Consider the following 27,948-nt stretch of genomic DNA (forward strand, 5'->3'; position numbering starts at 1 on the left):
CCCTCGCTATATAGTGGATGACCCAGGTCAGCGGGTCGCAGACTGGTATGAAGCCCCATGTGAACATTTTCTAAGGCCCCAAGGTACCAGGATTTTACTGTACAATTACAGCGTTTACACAGCATTATACTCAGCTGCAGTGCTTGGGGAACATGGAGGGAGGGGCTGCTGGACCTTTTAATTTTGAGAAAAGACCTCTTTGGCTTTGGCAAGTGTGAGAACCTAATATTCTCCTTTTCTGTCATCCAGTATCTGTGAAAGCCTTTTGGGGCAGAGGCTGTCTTGTGGTTCTCTTTTCGCCCAGTATCTAGCACAAAGGGGCCCTGAACAGGATTGGGGCCCGTGGGGACTTCTGCAGTACAAATAGCCATGCCAATTCAGCCTAGTCAAGCCTAGAAAGTTCTTAAAGAACCTAAAATGTAATCACAGAGTGGGCTTTTCAAAAGTGCCTATGGCAGTGGCTCTCAAACTTTTTTACTGGTGACCCCATTCACATAGCAAGCCTCTGAGTGCGACCCCCCCCTTATAAATTAAAAACACTTTTTTATATATTTAACCCACTATAAATGCTGCAGGCAAAGCGGGATTTGGGATGGAGGTTGACAGCTCATGACCCCCCATGTAATAACCTCGCAACCCCTTGTTTGAGAACCCCTGGCCTAAGGCAATGGAGGTGTCCAGTTACCGCTGAATGCTGATAGGAATGGGGGGCCTACTTCCCATAAACTCTTTGGCAAATCTTGCTGCTAGGCCCTGAAGCAGTAGAGGGCCCATCTGCATGGACCTTGTTGCCGTCTCAGGGCTGTTGTGAGATGGGTTCAGAGCCCGTGGCTCCTCTTAACGAACAGGCGTGGGGCTGTCTCTCGTGCCTGGCCTTGCACAGAGCAACGCCTGCAAGCGAGCCGCAACCCCCATGCCCGAGACAAACACCCGAAAGGTCAGGATGCTGCAGCCATTTTCTGCAGCTGGGTGTGATGGGTCGGCGCACAAATGCCACGCCGTGCATTGCCCTAAACAAAGCCCGGACGGCCCTGGGCCTGTGTGGATCTTTTTTTATTGGCACCATCAGCTCTGGCCTGTTTAAAAAAAAAAAACTAAGGGGAAAAAAGGAAGAGCAGGACAGAAGCACATGAGAGACACAATCATGTGATAGGAGAGCAGAGTCACCGCCTCTTGGGTTTGTACTGGAGTCTTGTCAACTCCTGGAGACTCCCCCACCCCCCGGCCTTTGCTAAAGGAATCTAATCCCTCACTTCCCTTCTATGACAAATCCCTCCCCCTTCCCCCCCCCATCACCCTCGGTCTCGCGACAGCTGCTTAACATAAAATGGCTACAATGTAACATCTTTGCCTTTTGATGTCTCTCGCTGCTGCTGCGGGAGAATTGGGGATATAAAGCCGGAACAAAAGCCCCTCCCCTGCGGGACCTGCCAGAGAAATGGTAGGTGGACTCGGCTAACCCAGGAGCAGCCTTTCCTCTGTGTGTGTGTTGGGGGGAGGGCCCCCCCTTCTCCTTCCCACCTCCCTTGTCCCGGCCGGGAGAGACACGAAATAAACAAGCCCGGTGCAGCAGAGGAAGCCTGACACTGACCAGAGGCAGCTGGGCTCTGCCTGGGAAATGAGCTAGAAGGGGCTGAAAGTAAGTGAGGACCTTGGAGGAGCTGGTTTAAGGAGGGGGGGGGGTCTCCCCCGCCTCACCCCCACAAAGAGGTCATGCTAAAAAGGGGGGAGGTAGCTTATATCTTCCTCCACTCCCTTTAAAAAACCCCGCATTTGTGTTTTGCAAAGGGAGAAAATGTTACCTCATCTGCTAGGGTGGAGGCGGGGGTTCAAGCCCCCGGGGGCGGTGGGGGAGGAGGGGTTTGGGCCGAGGGGAAGGGGGCCGTATGTCCTTTGGTTACCACGCCTGGTTCTGGGGGGTCCTGGATTTGGATCCAGGACCCTCTAAACTAGCCCACTGGCCAGCAGTTTCTGCACTCAGCGGGGAAAGGAAAACTGAAACTGGCTTTCAGCTGAGCCAGGCAGCTGGCTCCTGGGGGGTGGGGGACGGGTGGGACCATTGTACAGGGGGGCCCAGTCATTACAGCCATTCTGCCCCCTCCACCTCCTGCCTTATGATTATGAGCCTACATGGTATAAGAATTCACCCTGCCCATTGTGCCCTCCCCATATCTGTCACATGGACCTGGAGTGGCCCCTTTTTTCTTAACAGGAAGCTGCTTATTTCATGTTGATTTTTCTTTCCCTTTTTTATAACTCATCTTTGTTTGTAAAGACCCCCCCTCAGTTTCTCTCCTCCACCCCTACTCCCACCCCTGATTGACTGCACATGTTAGCTGGCTCCTTGTCCCAGAGCTGCCTGCACTGGCTCTGGTTGTTGTCCTAGGGTTGCTTGCAGATGCTCTGGGATGCTACAGCTATTCAGAGGGCTCAGGGTGGCCTGAACTGAAGGTGGCTGTCAGGCATTGCTTGCGTGGGTTGTGACAATGGGTGAGCTGCTGGATGCTGCACCGGTTTGGGGTGATGTGGCTGTTCGTAGGGAAAACAGGGGTTTGAACCTTTGTTGTTGTGTTTTTGGGGGGGGGGGGGAATTCTCCCGCTTGCCGCCTATTGCTGTCATGTCAAATGTGTGTGGTGAAGTACGGATGCATAGGAAGGTCCTGCAAGCTGAAATAACTTCAAATGGGCCCTGCATGAAAGGAGGCTTCCTCTGCAGATCAGTGTGCAGGTTAGCACACGGGCCAGTGGCAACAGATCACTGTCAGATGTGGGGTGGGGGAAGAGGAGAGAGAGGCTCTTGGGAGAAGGTTTCAAAGCGGCAGCCGTGTTGGTCTGTATCAGCAAAAATGAGGAGTCCTTGTGGCACCTTAGAGAGTAACACACACATTTGGGCATACAGATTTTATTTATTTATATTTTATAATAAATATTTTATTTAATAACTCATTTAGGCCCAAATAAATGTTAGTCTCTAAGGTGCCAGCAGGACCTCCTCCCTTTTTTTTTTCCTTGGGAGGAGGTGGTTTTACTGATGATGGTAGATCATATCATCTATTCTGTTTCCTAATGCCTGATTATTTGATTTCAATGACCAGGTGTGTGAATAGGCAGAGATTAGTGATGAAAGATTCCAAACTAAGTCCTGGTCTGCGCTTAAAAATTATGCACTATAGTAGGTGGATATAAGCCTGGTGTAGATACAGCGAGGGCAATGGCAGAACTCTTCTGTCGATCTAGGTACTGCCTCTCGGAGAGGTGGGTTAACAACATCGAAGGAAAAACCCCTTCCGTCCCTGTAGGAAGCATCTATGCCATGGAGCCATAAGCTGTGCCACTGTAGCATAGACCTGGCCTAGGGGAGCAATGAGGAAGGATTTGAAAGAAGTAGCTTTTGCAGAAGGACTATTAAAAAGGTTGCTTAGGGCTAGTCACTTGACAAGGGACCATTAAAAGCTGGCACAGAAATGGTGACAGCATCATAAATTTAGGATCCTGACATGCAGCCCTCTCTGAAAATAATTAAATGTAGGGGAAACGCTGTAATCCACCATCATGGCTGCGTTTATTCCCGTGAATAGATCTTGAAATTAACACCCAGGTGTGATCATGGCTTGGTGCAGAGGGGATTCAAAGCAACTCTGTGTGTTCCTCTCACTAGCACAGGTTAGATGCTTCATAAATAAGAGCGATCTCCACCGAGAATGTATTTAATCACAAATGCAAAGTTCTTCATCGTTTTTATTTAAAAAAAAAAAAAAAAGGAAGGAAGAAATCTACGTTTAAGGCTGAAATATTAATATTGCAAATAAGGGAAAAAAAGTGTCATCATCTGGATCCATTACAAACTGTAGATTATGGCATTGAAGTTCATGGTCAGCCCCATGCGATAAAACAAAACACACGTGTGGGAGGGAGGATGAGCGTGAGTCAAGGAGGCTTTGGAAGAGAAATCTGAATTATCTCACTTTCACGCAATTTGAGCTCAGTCGTAGTGTTCTTTTAACACAGTTAATTTTATTTAACGTGTACGTAATTAACCCCGTGATCCCTGGGCTGCTTGTATCCGTCAAGAAAGGAAAAGGCTTAACTGAGGCAAATTTATGCTTTCCAGATTGAGCAGGAAACACTGAGCAAGCAGCCGCCAGAGCTGGGGGTTGAAAGCTCAGCAGAACAATCAGTGAAAAAGCCATTCTGCTGTCATAGCATTTATTTCCTGTATCTCTAGTCTCCCTTCCCTTTTATTATGTTTGCAGTGAGTGATCAGGAGTCCCTGGCTCCAAACCCTTTGTTTCTTATCTCTGCGTGTGACAATGTGTGTTTCAGAAATTGTATTAAACCTCTAGCTGCAGAGCATGGTATAGGTTCTCAAATAGGATTATTTGTTCCATTTATCCCACTGCTGTGGATTCGTGAATGTCTTCTGTGTCAGCTGGTGTGAATGAGCCCTCGTGTTTGCACTGGGGGGCCGAGCCGTGGCCATTAACAGACGTGGCAATGGGAACGTCTCTCCTAGTTAGGACTGCGTGGTTGCTCTGAACAACCTCCGCCAAGAACGTTGGTTTTGACTTTGTAAAGGACTGTGTTTTGGCTGCAGCTATATTAGTGAGAGAGCTCACTAGTGAAAGTCTCGGGGGAAATGGTGAATACTTGTAGAAAGTGACTTTTGAATTAGCGCTCAGGGCTGGAATCCTGACTCTAGCGGTGTATCCACACGGCAACCCGAGGCAGGATTGCAGCATGGGTCAACACACGTTAGCTGAACTAGCGCTACTAAACGAAGCAGTGAAGACACAGTGGCACGGGCTACGGTGCAGGTGAGCTAGCAATGCAAGTGTGTACCCAGGCTCCCGGCATGCTGGTGCAACCCATGCTGAAGCCTGTGCCACCACATCTGTGTCGCTGTTTTTAACAGTGCTAGCTCAGGTATGTCTGCCTGTGCTGCCGTCCGCCTCTGATTGTGCTGCAGACGCACCATTAGAGTTAAGATTTGGAGGACAGAAATACACCAAGGAGTTATGGTCCTGATGCCCATGGCCCCGCGTCTGGTGCAGTCACACCAGGGCAAGATCACGGTCTGATCTGTGGGTCACGGTGGGCCAAGGAGAGGGCCTGTAAAACACTCCCATTCTGATCTGATCACGTGCTGCATCTGCTTTGCACTGAGGGTGATTGGGCGCAAGAAGAAGCGAGGATCTGGAGAACTGGCCTTGGGGAGTTTGCTGTTGTGTACCAGATGCTGAAATTGGGGCTAAACCGCAAGGGAGATCAGGCCTAAAATTCTCTCTCGCCTTTCTCTGGCTCTGAAAACACAGTAGCCATCTGGGGATGAGCTAAGGCAGTGTCCAAAGTGAGGAACTAGGATCTGAAAAATCTCCCTATTTCAAACACCCTGCTGCCGCTTCCCTTTCTTAACTCGGAATGTTTTGTGCCGAAAGTGGATTCTCCTTTTTCCCCCCCTGCCCTTCCCACTACGCAGGTGCACGCTCGCCACTTCCTGTAGGGCTTTGAAGATGCTCATTGCTTGCCTGAGATCAAACCCCTGAAGAAAGGAGGCTGAATAGTTGTTGCCATAGCAATGAGCAGTGCTGCTCCCAATGGAGAAGCCTGACCTGGGGTGCTATAAATCAGCAGGGGAATCTGGGAAAATCTATGCCAAGTTATCTTCCCCTCCCTCTCGCACCCCACCCCAAATCAGCAGGGTTTTCTCCATCCTCTTACTCCAAATCCACAGGGATTTTTGGTGTTTCACTGGGTTTTCTCCACTCCTCTGCCTTGTCGATGGCGCTTGGGGCCATAAGGCTCGTAGAGAGCCATTGAGAAATACCCCCGGCTTTCAAATGGAAGAAAAGTTGAGGCTTGCTTGTCCCTCCCCTGAAAATAGGCCTCGAGCTCCAGAGCGGAGATCTAAGAACCTCGATGGCCGGGGTTCTCAACCTTTTCCTTTCTGAGGCCCACCACCACCACCACCACCACCACCACCACCACCATATGCTATAAAAACTCCACAGCCCACCTGTGCCGCAATAGCTGTTGTTCTGCAGATAAAAGCCAGGGCTGGTGCTAGGGGGTAGCAAGCAGGGCAGTTGCCTGGGGCTCCATGCCACAGGTCCCCCATGAAGCTACATTGCTCGGGCTCAGCTTCAGCCCCAGGTGGCGGAGCTCAGGGACCCGGGCTTCAGGGACTCAGGCTTTCTGCCTTGGGCCCCAGTAAGTCTAATGCTGGCCCTGCTTGGAGGCCCCCCTGAAACCTGCTTGAGGCCCCCAAGGGGACCCTGGACCCATGGTTGAGAACTACTGCTCTGTGCAGCTTGCTCCTATCCCCTCATCTCCAGCTCCTCCTGGGGCTGTCACTGGCATTGGGGTTGCAGCTGGACGCATGCAAACCTTGCCTCCAGCACCCATGCAAAAGGTAACCGTTTGCTCAGTGCGGGCTGCATCATGTGGCTGTACCGTTTGTGCTCGGCACCTGGAGGTTTACGCTAGAGCTGGTGGGAAACCTTTTAACAGAACAGTTTTCTTTTGAAATCCAGACGGTTTTGTGGGACCTTGTTAACGTCAGTGTAATGTTTTGGATGGGGAGGGTGGGGGAAGGCAAAACTTTTCATTTTGACAAAGTTGCTTCAGTTTGCTGCTTTAGACTTTATATTACAGTGTTTAATTTTTGGTATTATTTAGTATATGTGGATTGAGGTTTTTAATACCAGTAAAAATGAATCAAACGATGCTAAAGAAACACTTTGATGCTGTTAGGGTGACCAAGATGTCCCAATTTTATATGGACAGTCCCAATTTGGGGGCCTTTTTCTTATATAGGCACCTATTACCCCTACCCTCATCCTTATTTTTCACACTTGCTGTCTGTTCGCCCTAGATGTTATCGAAATGAAATATTTTGAGGGTCCTGAATCAGTTTTTTGTGTGTTTTTTTTTTTTTTAACTTTTTGTTTTGTCAGAAATTCTGGAACTTTGGTTTTTTGTTCCCAGTTGGAATAACTTTTTTTCTAAACGTCTGAATTTCCCGCAGACCAGGAATTCCGGGTCCCAGTTAGCTCCAGTTTTTTCACTGGTGCGAAAGGCACGCTTCAGGCCTGATCCAAGCCCAAAAAAGCTGATACAAAGATGCCTATTTGCTAAACCAAGCTTTGGAGCAGGGGCTCAATGAATGAGGAGCCCTTGTCTCATTGCATGCGCAACGTGCATGGGGGATGGGAGCACAAATCATATTGATGTACAGTGGGACTTGTGCTCCAAAGTCAAATGGGTGCTTTTTAACATCCCAGTTTAGCCACTCCACCTTAATATTGTGCTCACCTTGACATATAACCTTAACTCTGTCCCTTTGTGTATATGCATCATGATACTGTCTTGTATCGGTCACATGCTGTTCCTAAATTTAATATTATGCAGCTTACATCTTGCTAGCCTATAGGGGATAAACCTAGAACACCAAAAACTTTCAGTGTGTCTGGTTCACGCTACCCCAAAACTAGATATAGGATGTTTCAAGGACTCTGCCAATATGTTGTCCTGTCCTGCTCCTTGTTTGTTCCACCTATCTGTTGTCTTCTCTTAAATTGTAAACTCTTTGGGGGCAAGGACTGGGACTTATGGTCCATCCAGTGCCTAGCATGGCCGACTTTCAATGGGATTTAGATCAGAAGTGCTCTTGGAAAACTTAACCCTTTACCTGAAGGCACATGCGCAAGTGGGGGCAGGGGCCGAGCTAAGGTGTATGTGCAGACATCACTTTGGCAGTCGGGTGACTCAATGATGCAGCCTTCATGATCTCTCGATGTAGATCTCTGTGGAATTCTCTACACGCTTTTAGATTACTTTTCGCTGGAGGTGCTTGTTGGTCTTTGTTTCTTGCGTGTCTGTGGGACTGAGCCAAACCAGCCTTTGGGACAGTCCAGTGTGGACTGATCAGGTTGGGCTGAATGATTGACTTTCCCTAAGACTTGTGTGATATGCAGCATTTTTATTCTTTCTACCTCCCGGAGGTCATTTGAATGTTGACACGTAGGGATTTTTTTGACCTAGTAGTTTTCACTTCTGTTTTAAAAAATTACCCCTGCAGAGATTGTGTGGGGGGGAATTTCCAACAGAAACTGACGATAGCAAATGCACAGACCCACAAGCTGACCCTATTGCTAATCGTACTTTGTGTCTCTTTACTGTACATTTCCAAGGGAGGAGATACGCCTAAAAGCTCACGGCATGAAAAGCAAACACCTGCTGGGGCCTCAGACCCCTACTGGGGGTTGGGGTGAAAATTCTTCTGCCACCTGGGGAAAACCCCAGCCTAAGAGTGTAGAGAGCATAGAATTTCCAGCCCCTATATGGGGTTTGGGAGGGGCGGGCAGGGGGCAGGGGAAAGAGTTCTGATCCCTCAGGGCAAGGGAGATGGCAGAGGCACCCTCTGAGCTGACTAAGTCCCAATTGCCCCATTGAAAGATTCCCGCCTTGGCTTGTATGTGGTGGTTGTAGCCTGCTCGGTTCCACTCAGGGTCAGTGGTTTGGTCCAGGGACCACCCGAAGGCATGCTTGATAGATGCATAGCCCTGTGAGGTGCCCCACGTCTCACCATATGCCCTGTCTGTTCCCCTCCTTGGGATTTACGGAAATGCTTGGAATGTGTCAGGGTCACTTCTGAGTAGTCCTCAGGCCCCTGCCTCCCAGCTACTGCCAGCCAAACTAGCCAATAAGAGGCCTTCCTCTTATCACTAGGAAGGTACGGGCATCCTACGGCTGCCACCAGTGTAACTGGAGTGCTGTGATCACTCACCTTTGTCCTTGGTACCACTTCTCAGGCAAGTGTTATAGGCACCTGAGCTACTGGGCCCAAAGGCCTCTGCACCTGATGGGTCCCAAATATCCATCTACCGACTGCACATGCCCCCCGCCCTACTGCACCACTGGCTCCCCGGCTCTGTCGTTACTCCTCCCTGACTGTCCTCCCAGAACCTTCCTTTCCTGGCCTCTGAGGAGGAGAAGTAAACGAGCAGGAGCGAGCAGCCTCATTGTGCTGACCTGTGACTGCTCTGATGTACTGGAAGCAGAATCCTCTAGACAAGCCCAGGGAGTTTCTGGCTTTAAAGGCACAGACTGGGCAGGTAGCATAAAACTGTTGCTGATGGCTGCAAAGAGGCCCCCAAACCAGAAAGCGAACAAGCAGAGCATCCTAACTCTATACAACTGGCATCTGGCCTAAGAGGAAGGCAAGGCAGCCTAGTGGATAAGCCACTGGAGGAAGATTCCAGTTCAGTTTCTGGCTCTGCCACTGGTTTGTCTGGTGTTCTGGAGCAAGTCACTTTGCCATCCTATGCCTCAGTTTCCCCAACTGCAAAAGGAGGATAGCAATTTCTGTAAAGCACTTCGAGCTCTCTTGATGAATAGAGCTAGATAATAGCCAGATACAGGGGGTGGGGGGTTGGTTTTTGTTTTAAATACAAACCCCAAAGTTAAGCAGCTGGCCTCGGATCAGTACATTTTTCAGCCCCAATCCTGCCAATGCTTAACTGCTTGTGGTGAACAGAAGATGAGATGTCACCGAGCCATAACCTAGAAGTATTTGCCTGCACTATACCTGCAAATGGGAAGTTGCTGGGCATCGCAAGGATGTCCTTTGCCCGGGTTCCTCCTCTTTGTCGCTTTTACTTTTCCACTGAAAAATCCATGAGGGGAATACGGCTGACCAAGACAGGGGGTCACAGTGGTGCCTGGGCGGTGGCTGGCCCACAAAGATTAATAAACCTGCTATGGTGGCAGTGTTGTTAACTCAGGCAGTGAGGTGTGTGCTTTCCCAACCAGAAGTCTCAGGTTCAATCCCCACTGCTCACAACTCCCGTACAGTGCAGCTGGGTTTGAAGCCACATGTTAATTTGTTGGGGCAAGGTCCTTATCCCCTTCCATCCCTAGCTGGCACAGTCTGCGATGCTTGTTGCTGCACAGGGCCTGCATTCACTTGGGGAATCCCTACCCCTGACAGACTCTACTGAAGCATGGCCAGGAGGAGAAACAGGCTCCTCTGTGCACCACAGAGCAGGCTTTTAAACCATGCTGCCTCTGCACAAACCAGGACCGAGCTTCTGCCCACCATCAGCCTTGCTGATCAGAGGCACCTTAGGGGTGTCTGGTTCTGTGAGGTACCAGCTGCCCCAACACCAAGCTAAACATGGCAGGTGCCGCATTCACCGATGGTTTGCAAGCAGCCTGAGTGTTCTTGGCAGTGCAAGATCCATCTGTGGCCCTTCTGAGAGGGGTGGTTAGGGTGCTAGCCTGCCATTTGGGAGACCCAAGTTTAATTCTTCGCTCTGCCACAGGCTTCCTGCGTGCCCATGGGCATGTCATCTGTCAAACCTCACTGGGTGCTGGGAGGAGAAACACTTGAGATACTAGGGGCCTGTGGCAGGTATCCAGGGGATTTGGGCAGTAGGGAGCCTTGCACCTCTAGGTCATGGGTTCAAATCCTGTCCAGGGCAATAATAATCAGAAATCATTCATCTGACTACTGGTTTGCATGAAAATGCATTTAATGGTCACAGGCCAGTTTCTACTGGGACAAGTGTCCACAACTGGCAGGCCAGGATCGAGGAGACCATGGAGCTACCTCTGTGACCCACCTCCAGTGGTCAGGGATGAGGGGTACTTGGCTACACCAGGCTGTCCTGGAAACAAGTTAGTGAGTTGCTCCATGGTGCTGCCCTGCTCTTGATGTGCCAGTGTGAACTAGAGTTACCCGCCCATGCCAAGGGAGGAAACAGCCCCACTGGCCAAGGACATCTGCCCAGGCAAACTAGGAATCCAGCTCCAGCATCCTGCTCTGTAATGGTGGACACTTTGCCCAGAGTGGACTGGCCCAAGGGTCTCCAGCTGGACCTGCCCTGTAGTTAGCAGTGTTGGCATTCGATTTTCATCCCTGCATGAGAGTCTGAGCAAAGGGGGAGCTCGGGCACCTCCTTGTCCCCGAGCAGCTGGGCTGCCCTGTGCCCTTCATGGGGAGAGGTGGGGCATTGAGCCTACTGATGGGATGGCATGGGGTCCCCTACACACCCGTGTCCTCTGACTCCCACTGCTGCCTCCCTGCGCAGATGGGGGAACAGCCCAGTTCCTGACATGAGAGGTGTTCACAGCCTTGAGTTTCCAAGGCTAATGCATCCACTGGGCCGGGGCTGGACCGTGGCTCTGCAGGGGTGGTTGATCCCACACCGTCCTGAAGAGCTGTTCTGCTCCGACAGCTTTAGGGAAATATCATTTGGCAGCTTGGTCTTGTTTAGATGGTGAACTTCTCGGGGCGAAGACTAGCTCCTCAGCTCTGCACAGCACCCACGGGTGCGTGTGCTTGTGTGCGTGTGTGTGTGAGAGAGATTGATATGTTCCCTGCCTCAGCTCCCATCTGCCTGGCAGCTGCTGCTCCCAGTGCTTCATCCTCGCTGCAGCTAGCGGAACTTAAAATGGCTTTTTCAAGATGGTCTGTTTCTAATAGGCTCAGGCTGGGACCCATGGAGGGAAGGCCTATTTCCCTGGCGGTGTGGGGGAGAGAAAGATAACGCAGGCTCCCACAATGCACTGCCCGTCGTCAGCTGTCCTGCCAGGCAGATGACCAATCAAGCCAGTGACTCCCGCATCTGACCCACTTTCCTTGCCATGGGGAGGGGATTTTTGCAGCCGATCTGTGTACTCCTGGCAGGAACTTAGCTGCAGACGCTGAGCTTGCTGATGTCTTTGATGCTGCACGTGGGGAAGACTTTGCAAAAACTGGCTGCTGGTGGGTGCGCGCCTCTGAGGCCAATACAATCTGTTGGCGCCAGGGCCGGCGCTTCCATTTAGGCGGCCTAGGCAATCGCCTAGTGCGCAAGGATTAATGGTGGGCAGCATTTTGCCGGAGGGGGCGGCAGGCGGCTCCGGTTGACCTGCCGCAGGCATGCCTGCGGAGAGTCCGCGGGTCCGGTGGAGCTGCCGCAGTCATGCCTGCGGACAGTTGGCTGCTTGTGCGGCTCTGGTGGACCTCCTGCAGGCATGACTGCGGCAGCTCCACCGGAGCCGCAGACCAGAGGACCCTCCGCAGGCACGACTGCGGCAGCTCCACCGGAGCCGCAGGACCAGCACGCGGGGCAGCAAAATTGCCATGCACCTAGGGCGCTAAAACCCCTAGCACCGGTCCTGGTTGGTGCTTGCACTGTGGGTTTGGGTGCATGCGCTGGCTGGGAGGAGCAGGCTATCCTACAAATGCAAGGTATCTTAAAAATGCCCTGTTGGGGTGCTCTGCAGAAGATCTGGATCCTGAGAAAATGCGTAGAAGCTCAAAGAACTAGAACATCCCTGGGGGAAAAGCCCTTTTGCTTCCAGGCACACCCCACCTCTAACTGCCAGAGGGTGAGGAAAACATCCTTATTGGCATATTATTTCTGAACTGTCCCCTAGGGAGGTTCTTGCAACTTTGCAATGCCAGAGATGGGGATGTGGGCTAGATACATAGACTATGGGTAGGTCTACACTACAAGGAAAAACCCACAGCTGGCCCGTGCCAGCTGACTCTGGCTCGCAGGGCTGTTTCGTTGCTGTGTAGACTTTCGGGCTGGACCCCTTGCCGAATACAGGGCGTTTCAACCCCAAGACCTTTACAATGCTCTCTTGAGGTCCAGCCACAGAACAATGTCCAGTTTGTTTGTTTGACAAGACCTGTGGCCCAGTTTTGTGGGAGTTTCCAGGTTTTCAGGACTATCCTGGGCTCTGGCTAAGGCTGGCCAAGATCCTGGGTTTAGCTCGGCCGCCAGCATGCCTGGCCACCTAGAAAAGCAGGGCTGGAAGAGAGGACCTTGAGAAAACAAATCCAGCCCCCTGCACTTAGGCAGGACTGAGTAAACCTAGATCATCAATGACAGGGATTTGTCCAACCTGTTCTTAAAAACCTCCAGTGACTGGGATTCCACAACTTCCCTTGGAAGCCTGGTCCAGAGCTTAACTACCCTGAGAATTGGGAATTTTTTCCCCTAATATCTAACCTAAATCTTCCTGGCTGCAGGTTAAGCCAATTGCTTCTTGTCCTGCCTTCAGTGGACGTGGAGAACAACTGACCAACAGCCTCTTTTATAACAGCCCTTAACGTGTTTGAAGACTTATCACGTCCCCTCTTCAAGTCTTCTTTTCTCAGACTAAACATCTGAGTTTTTTTAACGTTTCCTCAGAGGTCAGGTTTTCTAAACCTTTTATCATTTTTGTTGTTCTCTTCTGGACTCTGATTTGTCCACCTCTTTCCTAAAGTGGGGCACCCGGAACTGGACACCATCCTCCTGCTGAGGCCTCACCAGTGCCTAGTAGGGTGGGACAGTTACCGCCTGTGTCTTACATACAACACCCCAGAATATTGGCCTTCTTCAAACCTGCATCATATAGTTTTACTCCTATTAAATTTGTGATCCACTGTAACCCGCAGATCCTTTTCAGCAGTACGACCACCTAGCCAGCTATTCCCTACTTTGTAGTTGTGCGTTTGATTTCGCCTCCAAACTTCCTACATAGAGTACTTTGTACTTGTCTTTATTGAATTTCATCTTGTTGAATTCAGACCAATGCTCCAATTTGTCATGGTCGTTTTGAATTCTAATCCTGCCCCCCAAAGTGCAGGCAAACCCTCCCAGCTTGTGACCTCTTCAGTTTTAATAAGCATCCTCTCCACTCCGTGATCCAAGTCACTAATGAAAACATTGAATGGTACCAGACCCAGATCTGACCCCTGTAGGACTCCACTACAAACGCCCTCCCAGTTTGGCACTGATCACTACTCCTTGAGAGCGGTCTTTCAACCACTCATTTTATAGTAACTCCTAGTGTGCTTATGAGAGCCTTATGTGGGACAGCCTTACTAAAATCAAGAGGTCCCCCATCTACCGCTTCCCCTCTATCCGCTGCACCCGGAATGCTGTCAAAGAAGGACATTCGGTTGGTTTGATGTGGTTTGTTCCTGACTGATGCTGCCATCCACACGCTGGCCTGAAGGAGCAGTATAGGGTGACCAGATGTCCCAATTTTTTGGGCCTTTTTCTCATATAGGCTCCTATTACCCTCCCTGTCCCAATTTTTCACATTTGCTGTCTGGTCACCCTAGAGCTGTACAGCCTCCACCTTCACAGGCCCTGCCACCTGAGCCTGACCCAGCTTCATCGGGGCAGGTCTTTCACCAGACCCTGCAGGAGCGGCAATTCCCCCCGCCCTCCACCAGCCGTCCCCTCCAGCAACTCCCCCTTCCTTTCCTTCCCCAGCACCACTCTCTCCTTTCCAGCCCAAGGGCCTTCTGCCCAGCCACTGCCCCCCTCCAGCTCTGTTCCAGCCACGCTGGCCTCTCCTCAGTGATGGGGGACAAGGAGCAGGGAAGAATGAGCGGAGAGAGAGCAGAATGCTGGTGGGCAGGGACCATTCCCTAACATGCCTTCCCCTCTCTCGCATATCTTCCCTCTGAGCTCTGCCCCTCCCCTCCTTGTTTGAGGGCCTCCTGTTTATTCGCTGTGCAAGTCTGATGCTCCCATGGGTCCTGTGGCCACAGGTAGTGGTAAAGCTACCTCCTTAGCACTCAGACGCCCCAGTAGCTGAGTAGGGCGGGGGCGGAATTGGTCACTGCTGTCCCAGCAGCTTTTCCTGGGGAGGGTCAGGGCAGGGGAAACTAAAATGTTTTAAGGAGCAGCTGGTTTGGGGGGGGCAGAAAGACCCTGCTTTTTGGGGGCGGCTGGCCTGGCTCCCAGCTCTGACAGGCCACGCTGCCATGTGCAGCTCTGTATCCCTCACTAGACTAATCAGCCCCGGTCTCTTCAGACTCTTCTCATACAGAACCTTTTCCCTGCCCATCTCTGAGCCTGGCCCTGCCTGCTCTCCCCTGCTTGAGTCCATCACAACTGGCAGCTGTGGAGGGGCGGTGTCGGTCGTGCATGTTCACGAGACCTTTCTGTGCACGGCTGACCTTGTCCCCTTGTGTCTGGTTTAGCATCACCAGGAGAAGAGCTCCTCGCCAGTGCCCGGCATTGCCCGCTCCGCCACGGCACTCGCTTACCACGAGCACTACCCCTCGCCCGGCCCCGTCAAGAGCAAAGCCCTGAAGACTGAGAAAGACGCGGCATTGCCCTCCTTCCCCTTGGGCGGTAAATACGTTTGCGAGGGAGCAGAAGTGTCGGTGGGAGAAGGGGAGGGTGGATGCAGGTTGCAAGGCAGTTGGCATGGGCAGTGTGCATGTATGGAAAGCCCCCGCTCACAGTAACGCAAAACCTGAAACCATTGTGTAGGTTTGCCCCATGAGGCTTTGGTCAGGGAGGTCAAATGTGGGACCCACATGCAGACTTCTCCTGCTGAAGCAGCTGAGCACACCTCTAGCACCTCCAGGTCTCAGCCGTCACCTCCCACCTGTGTTAAGACAGCATGTCCCTCTTCAGGTTCCACGGAGGAGCGCCAAGCTGTCTCCCTTCCAACCCCCTGTCTTCCCATTCTGAAATCTTTCAGGTTTGGTTGGGGCTAGGGGTGGGGGCAAGGTAACTTAGTCTAATCCATTAAGATGATGGAAAGATCCATCCAGCTTCTCTCTTGGAATTATGGGAGAACAGGGAAAGAAATGCTTTTCCCATTTGAAAAAATTTCCAACCCTGTTCAGACTTGCTGAATGTGGACCTACATCACCACCCAGGTCTGGACTGTAGCATAGCCCTGGTGGTGGTGAAGATCTAGTGTATCACCTTAGTTTTCAGGGGGGAGGGGAATCCATTTGAGTCGACGAAAATTCTGACTTCCGAAGTGCATCCTACACGTGCTCCGTATAAGTCGTCCCTAGGCTAGAGATGCCCAAGTGTAGAAATGTTCGGGGCATGCCCTTCTTGGACCCAGGGGCTAACAAGCTTATTGCAAAGGATCGGTCTTTGCTCCAGAGCAAATGGAGCTTCAGAACTTTGTGCAAGAGCTGGACATTGGCTTCCTGCTGGCCTCCAAAGATGGGAAGTGGAAGAGCTGGTTCTTTGCCCCCAGATGCCCTGTGGAGGGGCCTGGCTGTGGCTCCCTCCCCATGCAGCTCACAACCCTTTCCGAGGCATTCAGGCTGGGAGCCTGCGTCAGGAAGTTACGGGCAAGAGCTATGCCGGAATGACGTACTCAGAGGGGAGGTCTGCGCTGCGGCTGGACTGTGCCAGCTGACTCGGGCTAAGGGGCTGTTTGATTGCAGTGTAGACCTTGTAGGGTCTTAGATCCTGGTCTCCTGAGGCCAAACATCTCCACTGCACTGAAACAGCCCCATAGCCCGAGTCCCCCATGCCCAAGTCGGCTGGCATGGGCCAGCCGCCAGTTTTGAACTGCAAGGTAGACAAACCTAGATGCTTCCCATAAAAACCCAACACCCAGGTTCAACTTGAAAAGGGATCCAAACACTGAGACGCATTGAAGTGGCCCCCAGCAATGGCCTTGCTTGAAATACAGAACTCGGAGACCACCACAACAGCTGAAATATCCCACTGTGCCTAACGTGTTCCTGTTCTGATGGCCTCTGGCTCATATTGGCAACCGCTTTGCTATGCACTGGGCAGTGTCACAGCTCAGCCTCGCCAGGCTGCTGGGAGTTCATCTCAGGTGGCCACGCTCCCGTCGTAATTCTGGATCTCTCCAGCAGGCTACAATGACCTCGCTGTGTCGGGCAACCAGACGCACCCAACAGGAAGTGGAGGCAGCGGGGCGCAAGCTCAGGACCTGCGACTCTCGAAGCGCAGACCCCTCCCAGGTGAGCTCAAGGGAACAGCAGTGCACGGGGGGCTGGGGAGGGTAGAACTGTGATCCCAGCAGGTCCACTCTCTTCCAGCAGAGGGCACCACTCCAGGTATATTCAGGGGCACGACTGTTCATCCGTTTTCTTTAGGGAGCCTAACTTGAACTTGTCCCTTAAATGTTAACCTGGGTTCTTGCTAGAGAAGGGGGAGGAGTTTGCGTTCAGGCAAGGTTCCTTTACTGTATTCCTGGGCTAATCAGCTAAACTCTTCCTGTTCGCCCTGAGAACTGTCCCAGCGAGAAGACCCAGAGGGGCAGTGCCGGAGGAAGTGGCGGCAAGGGAAAGCAATGGCTACCTGGAGCAGGGGAGAGGCAGAGGTGGGAAGAAAGGAGTGGGGCGGAAAGGGATGTGATGGAATATTTCTAAAGGCTAAGTGAAGCTTTGGACCCTTCGTCTCTGGTCCGAGCAGAGCCCAGGCTGATAGGGACTGGAAACTGTTGCCATCTGACCGCTCAGCAGCCTGTATGACATGACTTCGGTGGGGCTCATCAGAGACAAAAATCATCATTGCGCTCAGTGTGAATTGGCCCTGTTGGTTGCTCATCTCAGCAGAGCACCCCAGCCTGAATGAGCCATTGGGGATCCCACCAGGTCAGGGGTGAGGTATGCTGTGTGGGGAGCAAATGGCCATTGCTACGCTCTAGGTGAACCCGGTATGTTTCACATCTGCAGGATCTCTGGCCCAGATCTCTGCTCGAGAGGCAGCCTGCCATGTTCTCACGGGTGGGTGATGTGCATAGTGCCCAAGCCAGCTAATTCTGATGCCAGCAGTGGAGGACCAGCGAGGCCGTGCCCTCATTCTGAGGAGGAGGGAGGACATGAAGGCAGGGAAGCTGTTGGGGCTTGGGAGAGAAATAATTCCAGTGGCTCTCTCTCCTTTCAGGGAAGCACTACCAGTGCTCCAGCTATGGCTGCAAGCTGGCCTTCCACAGCATGCAGGAGCTAATGGATCACATGAGAGTCCACTACAGACCCACTCAGTCCCTGGAGGGTAAGGCCTGGCTTGCATATCATCCCAGTGGGGTGCTGGGAGAAGGAGGCCTTGCTGTCAAGAGTTGGGGTGTCAGGAGACCACATGCTAGGGCAGGCTGGATGCCTGAGATGAGGAGGCCTCGTTATCCCTTCCTAGTGCTTCCTCTGGGGCATCAGCCCGGCTGGGCTACTTGTAAAGTGTCAGTTTACTGTTGATGACTGAGCAGCTGGTGAGGAGACTCCAGCCTTTGGGTTGCGTGTGAGCATTTGTTGAAGCGGTGACTGTCCACTGAAGTCGCATGGTATTGCTACCCACTGATTGGCTGTCAGGGAGAGTTCAAACTCGTAGGGTGACACAGGCTGGGTTTACAGGTGCTGGACTCTCCCAGGAGCTCAGATCTCAGTTGCTCCAACAGGGAACAACGGGAGACGCTGGGTACTCTGGCCATAACTTTTTATAGCAGTACGTGGGAATGGGAGCTTGTAGCTCTAAAACTGTGTTGTGTTTCAAATACCCCCCCGCCCCAGACAGTATGAACTGGCACTCGCCCAACCAAGTGTTCGCAAACAGCAGCTCCCTGATCCCAAACGCTCACCAATGTGCACTGTAATCAGATCAGAGCTAAATCAGATCTGCCCCTTGGCTGTCCTAGGACAAGCTAATTCACTAACTTTCCCACCACCAGGTTCTCTTCCAAACTCCCTTCCCGCACCCCCTCATCTTATTAGCCACTCGTTGCCAAGTCACTGCACTGGTAAACTGTCCAATTAACCTGGGGGGGGGTTATTTTAGGGGTATTTTTTTTGTGGGGGGAGTTGAAATTTCCCTTGCTGTGATAACAAGGCCCCTGCCCTCCCTGGCAAATGCAGTAACTCCTCGCTTAACGTTGTAGTTATGCTTCTGAAAAAAATGCAACTTTAAGTGAAACTATGTTAAGCAAATCCAATTTCCCCATAAGAATTAATGCAAATGGGGGGATTAGGTTCTAGGGAAATTTTTTTACCAGAAAAAAGGCTGTGTGTGTGTGTGTGTGTGTGTGTGTGTGTGTACACACAGTATAAGTTTTTTAAAGAGTTTTAATACTGTACCCAGCAATGATGACTGTGAAGCTTGGTTGAGGTGGTGGAGTCAGAGGGAGGGCAATTTCCCAGGGAATGCCTTACTGCTCAATGATGAACTAACACTCGGCTGAGCCCTCAAGGGTTCACATGATGTTAATGTAGCCTCCTACTCTACAAGGCAGCACAAATGGAGGGAGGGGAGACAGCATGGCAGACAAGGACAGAGACTCTCACCCTGTGTGAGAGAGAGATGCACACTGCCCCTTTAAGTACACTGACCCCGCTCTAAGTACATTGCCTTTTAAGTAGATCAGGAAGCTCCCTCGTCCTGAGCCCTGTCATGTCCCCCTGCTCTATGGAGATGGGGTAAGTGGGGGGAGGGCAGGAGCAGGGGGGAGGGGGACACCCTGACATTAGCCCTCCCTCTTCCTCCCCCTCCACACAGCAAGCAGGAGGCTCTTGGAAGCAGCTCCAAGGCAGAGGGCAGGAGCAGCACATGGCAGCAGTAGGGAGAGGGACAGCTGAACTGCCGGCAATTGATAGCCTGCTTGGTGCAGGGGGCTGCTGGTCCACCCTGGTTCCAAGCCCCCACCAGCTAGCTCCACCGGGCTGCTCTTTCTGCAAGCAGTGGACAAAGCAGGCGGCTGCCAAACAATGTTATAAGGGAGCATCGCACAACTTTAAACGAGCATGTTCTCTGATTAGCAATGTAACAGTGTTAACCGGGACAACTTTAAGTGAGGAGTTCCTGTGGACGTTCTGAGTGTGTTTACAGAGGTGAGCAGTGTGCGTGTCGAAGGGGCTGGGCTCCCTAACCATTGCGTAGCTGGTTCTAAAGAATCCCTCGCTATAAGCTGAGAACGTTGTGGACCTGACTGTGGGTGTCTCACTGACCTCTCTGCCCCTCTTCTGCCAGGTAAAATATTCCACTGCCCCACCCAGGGCTGCACGGAAACTTTCCCCAGCATGCAGGACCTGGTGGCTCACATGAAGGTGCACTACAAGCCAAACCGCTACTTCAAGTAAGTTTCCCCCTCTTTGGGTCAAAGAAATAAGGCCCCTTCTTCCTCTCCCTCCCCGACCCCTCTCACTGGTCCCAGCTAGTCCAGAGCCCCCAGATCTCCTAGGCAGGGCACTGCACCAGCCAGACCGTTCTCCAATGTGCCAAGCAATGGGGTTCTCTCATGTGGCTTGGGGGACCGCTCCATGCTGTCCTTCTGTTTGTGGTGGGGCCTTGTGGGATGCGATGGGCCAGTTCTTCTCCCTCCTCAGTGTTGGCTTTGTCCTCTGGGCTCTAGAGTGCCGCAGCCCAACAGGACCCGCCTCGGAGGGTCGGGGTCTGTGCAGCCACTGCCTGTTCTGCTCCTGCCGGCCGCATCCACCGTGCTGGGCTGCGCATGCTGCGGCGTGACTGCCAAGGTAGCGGCGCCCTGGCCGCACAGCAGGAGGTGGCAGCTGACAAGAGGGGCCTGTGGCTGCTGGCACTGCTGTGCCAACCCCAGGGGCAGGAGGCAGCTGCAGCACTCGCTTTGATTTGGAGGGGAAGGGTCAGGTCCAAAAAAAAAATGGCTCAAGCTTAGTGGAGTCTGGTGAGTTTGGGCCCAGACCTATATGCTGGCCATGTGCCTGGGATGGCTCCTTTCTCCACGAGAGGGATTTCCTGGTTCGCTCGGCTCTTGGCCGCTCTGCTAAGCCTGCAGTTTCCCCTCGGGTTGGGCTGGGCCGTTGCGGACTCGCCCTCTCCTGTCGCTCCCCAGGTGCGAGAACTGCCTGCTGCGCTTCCGGACCCACCGCTCCCTCTTCAAGCACCTGCACGTCTGCTCCGACAGCACCAGCAGCCCAGCTCCAGTGCAGAAAGCCGAGAGGCCCCCCCCACCTGCTACCTCCAGACTGGAGAAGGACCCCCCGGCCAAGCCGCTGGAGGGGCTGCCCAAACTCCAGAGCGTCATCCGGCACATGGAGAAAGAAGCCATCCTCCCCAGAATGGACGCTGTCTCCTCCGCCGTGCCAGCCTCACTCCCCACTAGTCTCCCTGGTCTCCACGGCTCCCTGGAGTCCATGCCCCTGGTCTCTCCAGCCTCCCACCCATTCCCTCTGCTGGAGCCCTCTCCCTTCGGGCCGTCGTCCTTGACCCGGTTCTCGGGCCAGCCTCACTCCTCGGTGCCGGGGCCTTTCCTGTCCTACATGCACCCCTCTCCTTACAGCTTACCTCAGGCTTCGGTTCAGCATCGCCTCAGGCCGTATCTGCCCAGCCAAGGCCTCCCCGTCTCCAACGCTGTGTGGAAGAAAAGTCAAGGTGAGAACACAGGGCCAGCAGGTAAATCTGTCGTCTTCAGCTGGGAATCCCCCAGGCTACAGCAAACCTCCTTCCAGGCTCGCCCCAGGCCGCTGCTGCGAGAACCCACAGGCGGGCGGGGAGGCACTTCCGGCCGAGGACGCTACCCACCAGCTGCCCTGTCCTCCCTTTGCCACCCTGAGAACCAGACAGATCCCACTTGCTCAAGCTCCCAGATTCCCTCTGTCCCGGGCTCCGTAGAGTGGGTTCCAGTGGCCATTTCTCCACCCCTCATCCCAACATCTCGCGCCCAACAGACAAGCTGCTCCATGGGGAAACTTGAGAACAAGATCCACGTCTATCCTGGAGGGCTCCCCAGATGTGGGGCATGAGGCATGATCCCATTTATCCTACTCTGTTTGCCAAGGCCTGGGGGTGTATTGGGCTGAATCCTCCGCTGGCTCCACCAACCTCCACGGAGATACCGTGCCAGTGGAGAATTCGCCTCTCGTTCTGTAACCGAGGCCGTGACACCTCCCTGGCCTGTTCCTCCCTCGCTCCCTCCCGCCAGCCTGTGGCCGCTGTGCTGAGCTGGTGAGCCCCGCTCCCTTTCCCGTGTTGGCCGTCGTCGGCCTGTGCTGGGGACCCCTTTGGCGCAGGATCCGGCGGGAAGAGGCGCCCTGGCGACAGGCTATTGCAACTGCTGCCCAGCTAACACCCTGACAAACCTGCGGATGGTGTAGCACCAGGACATGTTCCTGGCTCTCATTTGCTCCAGTGTGAGAGTCCCTCCCTGTGCTAAAAAAAAAAATCCCCCTTCAGCTCCCCCACAGCCCCCAATCTCTGTCCTGCTTCCACCCCCTGGAACTGTCCGTCGAGTCCTGCGGGCACAGCGCCTGGAGTGATGCCCCCTTGTCCTGTCAGCCTTGTTCTGAAAAGCCAGTGGCAGCTACAGCTGGCATCCGAGCCAGGGCCTCTTGGTCGCTTCCCTTCCCCCCAGCCAAGGGAGGGGAAGGCCTAATGCTTGTCTCGCCCCTCGATTCCCTTCGCAGGTGTGTGCGTCGGCCCACGCCTCCCATGCTTTGGCTCAGGTGTGACTTCAGGTTAGTCCGGCACCTCTCGGCTTTGGGCTGCTCTTTGGTCACTGGGTGGTGCTGCTGTGCGGTGAGGGGGTGACCTGCCCTGGGAACTGGGGAACCCAAGGAGAGTCGAGGGAGGGCTTGAATTAGCCATGTCACACAGGACAGCAAGGGGCACTTAGTCTTTGGAGGGCCCAAGGGCACCACCCAGGGGGCGAAACAACCACGATACCTGTGATTGAGTGGCTTAGTCCAATAACGTTCAGTCCCTCTGAAGCACCTGGCATTAGCTACTTGGTGAAATGGCCCAGTGGACTGACCCAGTCTGGCCGTTCTAACCTGCAGCCCCATGCTCTGACTGCCTGCAAGCTAAGCAGCATCAAGACTGCTTTGTCACTGGATGGGAGACCTCCGAGCTCCTCGATAAGGGACGTAATACAGAGGCCTGGTATTAAACTGCTGATGTACCTCTAGCTGGGAAGGGAGGGTGCTGCCTGCCCTGGGTGGGGTGGAATCTATCTGGTGGTGAGCAGCAGTTGTCTGGGACTGACAGCTGCTGTGGTGTCTTGATGGACAAGACTTCTTGCTTAAACCAAACCCTGGGTGGGGCTGGCTTTGTTACCCTCAGCCCCACTCTGTGGGGTGCTGGCCTTTATATCTGGGGAGGGATAGTGGCCCTGCAGTTTCTGGGGACTCTGACCATTTACCCCCCTCCACTCTGTACAGAGCAGGGGTCATCTTGGAGGCCTGGCACCTCTTGGAAGCCGTTTCAGCCTGGCCTGTCCCTGTTGGACCCCGTGCCAAACCTGGGAGGAGTGGGAAATCAGCTGTTCTTCTGTGATACCAGGGAGGCTTGGATTTCCCCAGCTGAGCCAAGTGTGTGGGAGCAAAGACTTTGGGCAGGGGAATGACCTGCCCTTTGGGGCTTAAACTGGAACAGCCGCTAGCCCCAGCCCCCGGTTCCTTTTCTGTGTTAGGGGTGTTACAGTAGCAGCGAGAGGTGCCAGAGACCCAGGCCGCCCTGCCAGGTGCTGCCCAGAGAGAGACAGTCCCTGCCCCAAAGTGCGCACCAGCTCAAGAGCCAAGACAGACCAAGGGCGGGAGGGGACCAGCTGGTCAGTGGCAGAACTGGGAATAGATCCCAGGCATCCTGAAGCCTAGTCCAATGTACCATGCTGCCTGCTTTGGCCTTTGGATCTCCCATTCCCATGGCCATCAGCTGCTGGGTGTGTTTCAGTGGGCATGGCCCAGGTGCTGCTGGTGTGGTGATGAACAGCTGTGCATGCCTCTGGGGGGGAAGGGGATGGCCATGCGATTGCTATCCCAGGGCACTAGCAAGTCAATGCACACGCTTTCCGCCCCCTGTGCTGCAGGCCACTCCTCCAACAGCCGCATCGTGTGGGAGCACACGCGAGGGCGCTACACCTGCATGCAGTGCCCGTACTCCAGCGCCTCGCGGGAAGAGATGACGCTGCACATCGAGGATCAGCACAAGAATCCACCACTGCCCAGCCGGCTGGATGGAGAGATGGGTGCGGTCCAGTGCGGGGAGCTGGGGGGTGGGAATCTGCCCTGCTTGCTGGTGGGAGGAGCTGTTTGGAGCTGATCTTGGGACCCTGAGCCCCAGAATTCAGCCCAGATTCCTTTGCATGACAAGTGTTCCTGTGGTCTTAGTGGGAGGCATGGGTCATATCCCAGCCTCCCAAAGCCACACCCTTCCCAGAGCCTGACAGGGCTGGAGTCCTGTCCCCTGTCTTCCCCCCACCCCCACCCCCGGCTGGAGAGGCAGGGAGCCTGGCTTGGTGAAGTTTAGGTGGGGAGGAAAACTTGTCTCTGAGTGATCTAGGTAGGGGACTAAGCCCCAATGCACAGGGACGGGAGAGATGTGGACACTGCTAAAGCTGCCTGAGAAATGGCCCCTGATGTTAAGTGCTTCCCCACTTGTCTCTGAGTTGCACCAACTCCATCCTCCACCCTGGCTGAGAAACCTGCCCCTTGCCCAGCTGTCCTGGCCAAAGTGCTCCTATAAGGGCCAGGTTGAGGGAAGGGGAACTACTCCAGCTCCACCCACAAGCCCAGAACAACTGGATGATTCTACCAAACTGCAATGACCTTGGACTTATCCTTAGGCTTCAGAATCAGTCGAGGTGCCTGGAGCAGATAACGGCCTGGTCCTTTCTGCAAGCTCCCAAAGGCAGTTGTATTGGACCCGACCAAGTTTTCTTGGTCCCCAGCTGGGCTCCACTGAGATGCAGCAGCGGAGCATAAAGCCAGAGCGCTGGCCCCATGCAAGCTAGGAGGCCATGCACCTAGTGCCCCACTTGGCTCCAGCCTCTCGAGCAGCTGCCCGGGAGCTGGCGAATTTCTTAGCGCTGATGGTTCTCCCTTGTGCTTCTCTTACAGACTTCGGTGTCGGCCTCGCCTCCTTCCACTCAAAGCTCCCGCCGGAGATGGAGAACTCCCTGTACTCACAGCTGTGATGCTCCTGCTGAACCAGGGGTGGGGAGGGAGGGAGGGAGGTGTGCATGGGAATGCCATAGGAACAGGTGTACGGAAAAGCCAGTGCTGCAGCAGGAACCTATCCCCTCTCCCCTCTTCTTCCGGCGCTGTGTTTGCACCCCTCCCCTCACCTGTAGCCATGCCACTGACTTCAAGCTGTGCACTGCAGAGAGTTTGGGCAAGGAGAGGTTTTTTCTTGGGGTTTTGTTTTTTTTGGAGGGGGGGGCTTAAATTTAAGTCCTGGAAGCTTGTGTGTCCCCCCTGCTCCAGATCTTATTGCTTCAGGCACAAGGGTTCTCTGTAGAGCCTGGTAGAGTTGCTCAGGAGTTAGTGGACTTCTTCTCGGAGATGAGGTCACTCAGAAATAAATGGGAATTGGACAGAAGGGTCTGCGTCTGCTCTGCGTCCTGCTGCCTTGAGCATGGCCTCTCCCCGGGCGTGGAATGGGGCTGAGCGGCAGGGCTCTAAGCATAGGCTGCAGCTGGGTAAAGACTGGTGTAGTTTCCCTTGGGGGATGGAGCTGGAGGTGGGAACCCTGCATGGAGAGGGCTCCGGGCTGTAGCCTCAGGGCAGGATAATTGATTTTGAATAGAGTAATGACAGGGCCTGGCCTGGCCGAGCCACCCCTGCTTCCCTCAGAGCACTGTGCCAGGAAGATGGGGACAAGGCCAATGTGCAGGATTCTGCTTTCTGGGGCATAGGAAGCTGGCAGCACCAAGCTTGGCCTAGGGAACTGGCCAGAGCAGGATTGGTGTTTCCACTGGCAGCGCCTGCAGGCTGGGACCTGCTGTGCAAGCACCTAACCCCTCTTTGCCCTTCAGTGCTTACACACGCTGTGCCTCACAGCAGGGAAGACAGAGGCAGAGTGGGGGTGGGTCTGGTTTTCAAAAGGGCTCCCCCTTCTCTCCCGCCCCCCCCCCCCCCAGCTGTGCCACATGCTCTGTGTGAAACTGGCCCCCTCAGTCTGTACCTTCCTGGGGTCTGAGCGTGGCTAGAAATCTGACCCTCAGGGGTTTGCCCCAAGCTACGGCTGTAGCAGCAGGGCGTAGATGTTTCCAGCAGCAGTGGGTTTTTTTTTTCTGCTGGCTGTTTAATCCAGCTCTAGGAGACTGGAGAGCAAGGCCCCAGAAGCCTTCTGCTGAGCCAGCTGTATCTAGCCGAGGGGGGAGGCGGACCTGGCTACGGTGCGCAGGGAGTGGGATTGAGTGGGATCAAGTGTAACCCCAGGCTGGAGAGATGGGGAACTTCCCTCCACTCCTGCTGCAACTGGTTCATGGCCCAAAGGGTAGCAAAGCGCTGCCTTTGCCTTGCAAGCAAAGGTCACTGATGGTAGCGGGAGCCAAACCTGGAAAGAGGTGAGAGGGGGTTTTTTTGTTCAGTAAAACTGCTTCAGTCTGCCCAGGTTAAAATCCTCTCTAGTTGAGGGAAGGTTCATGACCTCATGGCAGCCTGGTTTCAGAAAACCTAAGCTGCTACCTACTGACCTCTTCTAATGCCAGCCAGAGGCTGTGTCAGTCTCACACAGGGGTGGGGTAGAGAAGCTGCAGCTGTTTGGCCTCACTTGTTAATTAGTTGTAGTGAAGGTGACCCCCTCCTCCCCCCATGCCAGGTGCACTACATGCACCCTGGGAAGGGAGGGGGCCTGGTCTACGGCTCTTACAATCATGACACTAAGGTGGCAGAAGACCAGCTTGCTGCCTAGACAGGGTGTACGGTGCATGGCCTTTTCCCCAGCAGTTACCCTCTGCCAGCCTCTTGTTTACCACCCACCCCCCCAGTGCTCCAGGAGCAGCCTGGAAGCAGCCATGATGCTAGGTTCACCAGTGTCCTGTCTTCGGACAGTGGCCAGTGCCAGGTGCCCCAGAGGGACTGAACAGAACAGGGAATCACCAAGTGATCCATCCCATCGCTCATTCCAGCTTCAGGCAAGCAGAGGCTAGAGCCACCATCCCTGCCCCATAGCCATTGATGGACCTCTCTCTCCCCTCCCCTCATGAGCTAAGCTAGCTTTTTTTTTTGACCCCTGGTAGTTTTGGCCTTCACAACATCCTCTGGCAGAGTTCCACTGGCTGTTTGTATGAAAAAATTACTTGCTTTTGTTTGTTTTAAACCTGTGGCCTATTAATGCCATTTGCTGACCCCTAGTTCTTGTGTTAGGAGCTGGAGTAAATAACACTTCCTTATGTACGTTCTCCACACCCAGCATGATTTTATAGGATCTGCCTCTCTCAATCACAGCCCTCCTCCCTTAGTCATTTGTTTCCCAAGCTAAAACATCCCAGGTCTTAATACTCTCTCCTCATATGGAAGCTGTTCCATTCTCCTCATCATTTTTGTTGCCCTTTTCTGTACCTTTTCCAGTTCCAATGTATCTTTTTTGAGCTGGGGCAACCCGCTCTGCGTGCTGTGTTCAAGATGGGGTGCACCAGGGCTTTAGAGAGAGGCAAGCTGATATTTTCTGTCTTATCTGCCCCTTTCCTAATGCCTCCCAACATGCTGTTAACTTTTTTAGCTGCCCCCACACACTGAGGGGCTGTTTTCAGCAAACTCTCCCCAATGCTTGCTTGCATGGTAACAGGTAATTTAGACCCCATCATTTTATAGGGATAGTTGGGATTCCATTTGCCGACGTGCATCACTTTGCATTTATCATTGAATTTCATCTGCCAGTTTGTTGCCCAGTCACCCAGTTTTGTGAGATCCTCTTGTAGCTCTTCCTAGTCTGCTTCAGACTGAGCTATCCTGACTAGTTTTGGATCATCTGCAAATTTTGCTACCTCGCTGTTCACCCCTTTTTCCAGCTCATTGAGGAAGATGGTGAACAGCACTGGGCCCAGTACAGAAGCCTGGGGGACACCACTAGTTATCGCTTGCCACAGAGCAAAGCGCGTCCCTTGAAGGGGCCCAGGCACCATTTCACTCCACAGGCTGGGGCTGGGAAATGCAAACAGTGGCACCTCTGTCCCACGTTGCTCTGGGCAAGCCACCCCCACCCCTGCTGCCCAGGGTGACTGCTCAGTGGAGGACTGCGCCAAGCTGCTGGAGTCACACACCACCCTCTGGGTAAGGGGCAGGCTAATGCAGGAGGGAGGCTGGTAGCCACAGGCTCTGCCCCAGCCCTGGGGGACCTTGGAGAAGTTTCTCTTGCTAGACCTTAGCTGTAACATGGATTTAATACTTGGCTACCTGCAGCATGGAAACTGGCCCACCCTCCTGCAACTCCACCTCCCACCTGCCTTTCCCACCAAGGCTCAATTCCAACTCTGGTCATA

General features: G+C 53.5%; 1 protein-coding gene across 6 annotated transcripts; it reads left to right on the plus strand.

The window, feature by feature from the left end:
• The first annotated feature begins 1,308 nt into the window (after positions 1-1,308).
• Positions 1,309-25,061, plus strand: ZNF414 (zinc finger protein 414). Of its 6 annotated transcripts, none has more exons than XM_075070863.1 (9): positions 1,309-1,441; positions 14,978-15,131; positions 16,637-16,744; positions 17,673-17,780; positions 19,740-19,845; positions 20,581-21,119; positions 22,151-22,201; positions 23,551-23,709; positions 24,581-25,061. In XM_075070863.1, the coding sequence occupies exons 1-9, from the start codon at positions 1,439-1,441 to the stop codon at positions 24,655-24,657; spliced, it is 1,305 nt and encodes a 434-aa protein (XP_074926964.1). In that variant the 5' UTR covers positions 1,309-1,438; the 3' UTR covers positions 24,658-25,061. The 6 variants fall into 6 exon arrangements, with proteins under 6 accessions (XP_074926964.1, XP_074926963.1, XP_074926962.1 ...); XM_032776768.2 differs by having other exon boundaries at positions 1,352-1,441; positions 16,634-16,744; positions 24,581-24,746; XM_032777556.2 differs by lacking the exon at positions 22,151-22,201 and having other exon boundaries at positions 1,352-1,441; positions 16,634-16,744; positions 24,581-24,746.
• Positions 25,062-27,948: the final 2,887 nt, after the last annotated feature.

The sequence above is a fragment of the Chelonoidis abingdonii genome, chromosome 11, assembly GCF_003597395.2.
Source record: "Chelonoidis abingdonii isolate Lonesome George chromosome 11, CheloAbing_2.0, whole genome shotgun sequence".
In the NCBI taxonomy this organism is placed as follows: Eukaryota; Metazoa; Chordata; order Testudines; family Testudinidae; genus Chelonoidis; species Chelonoidis abingdonii.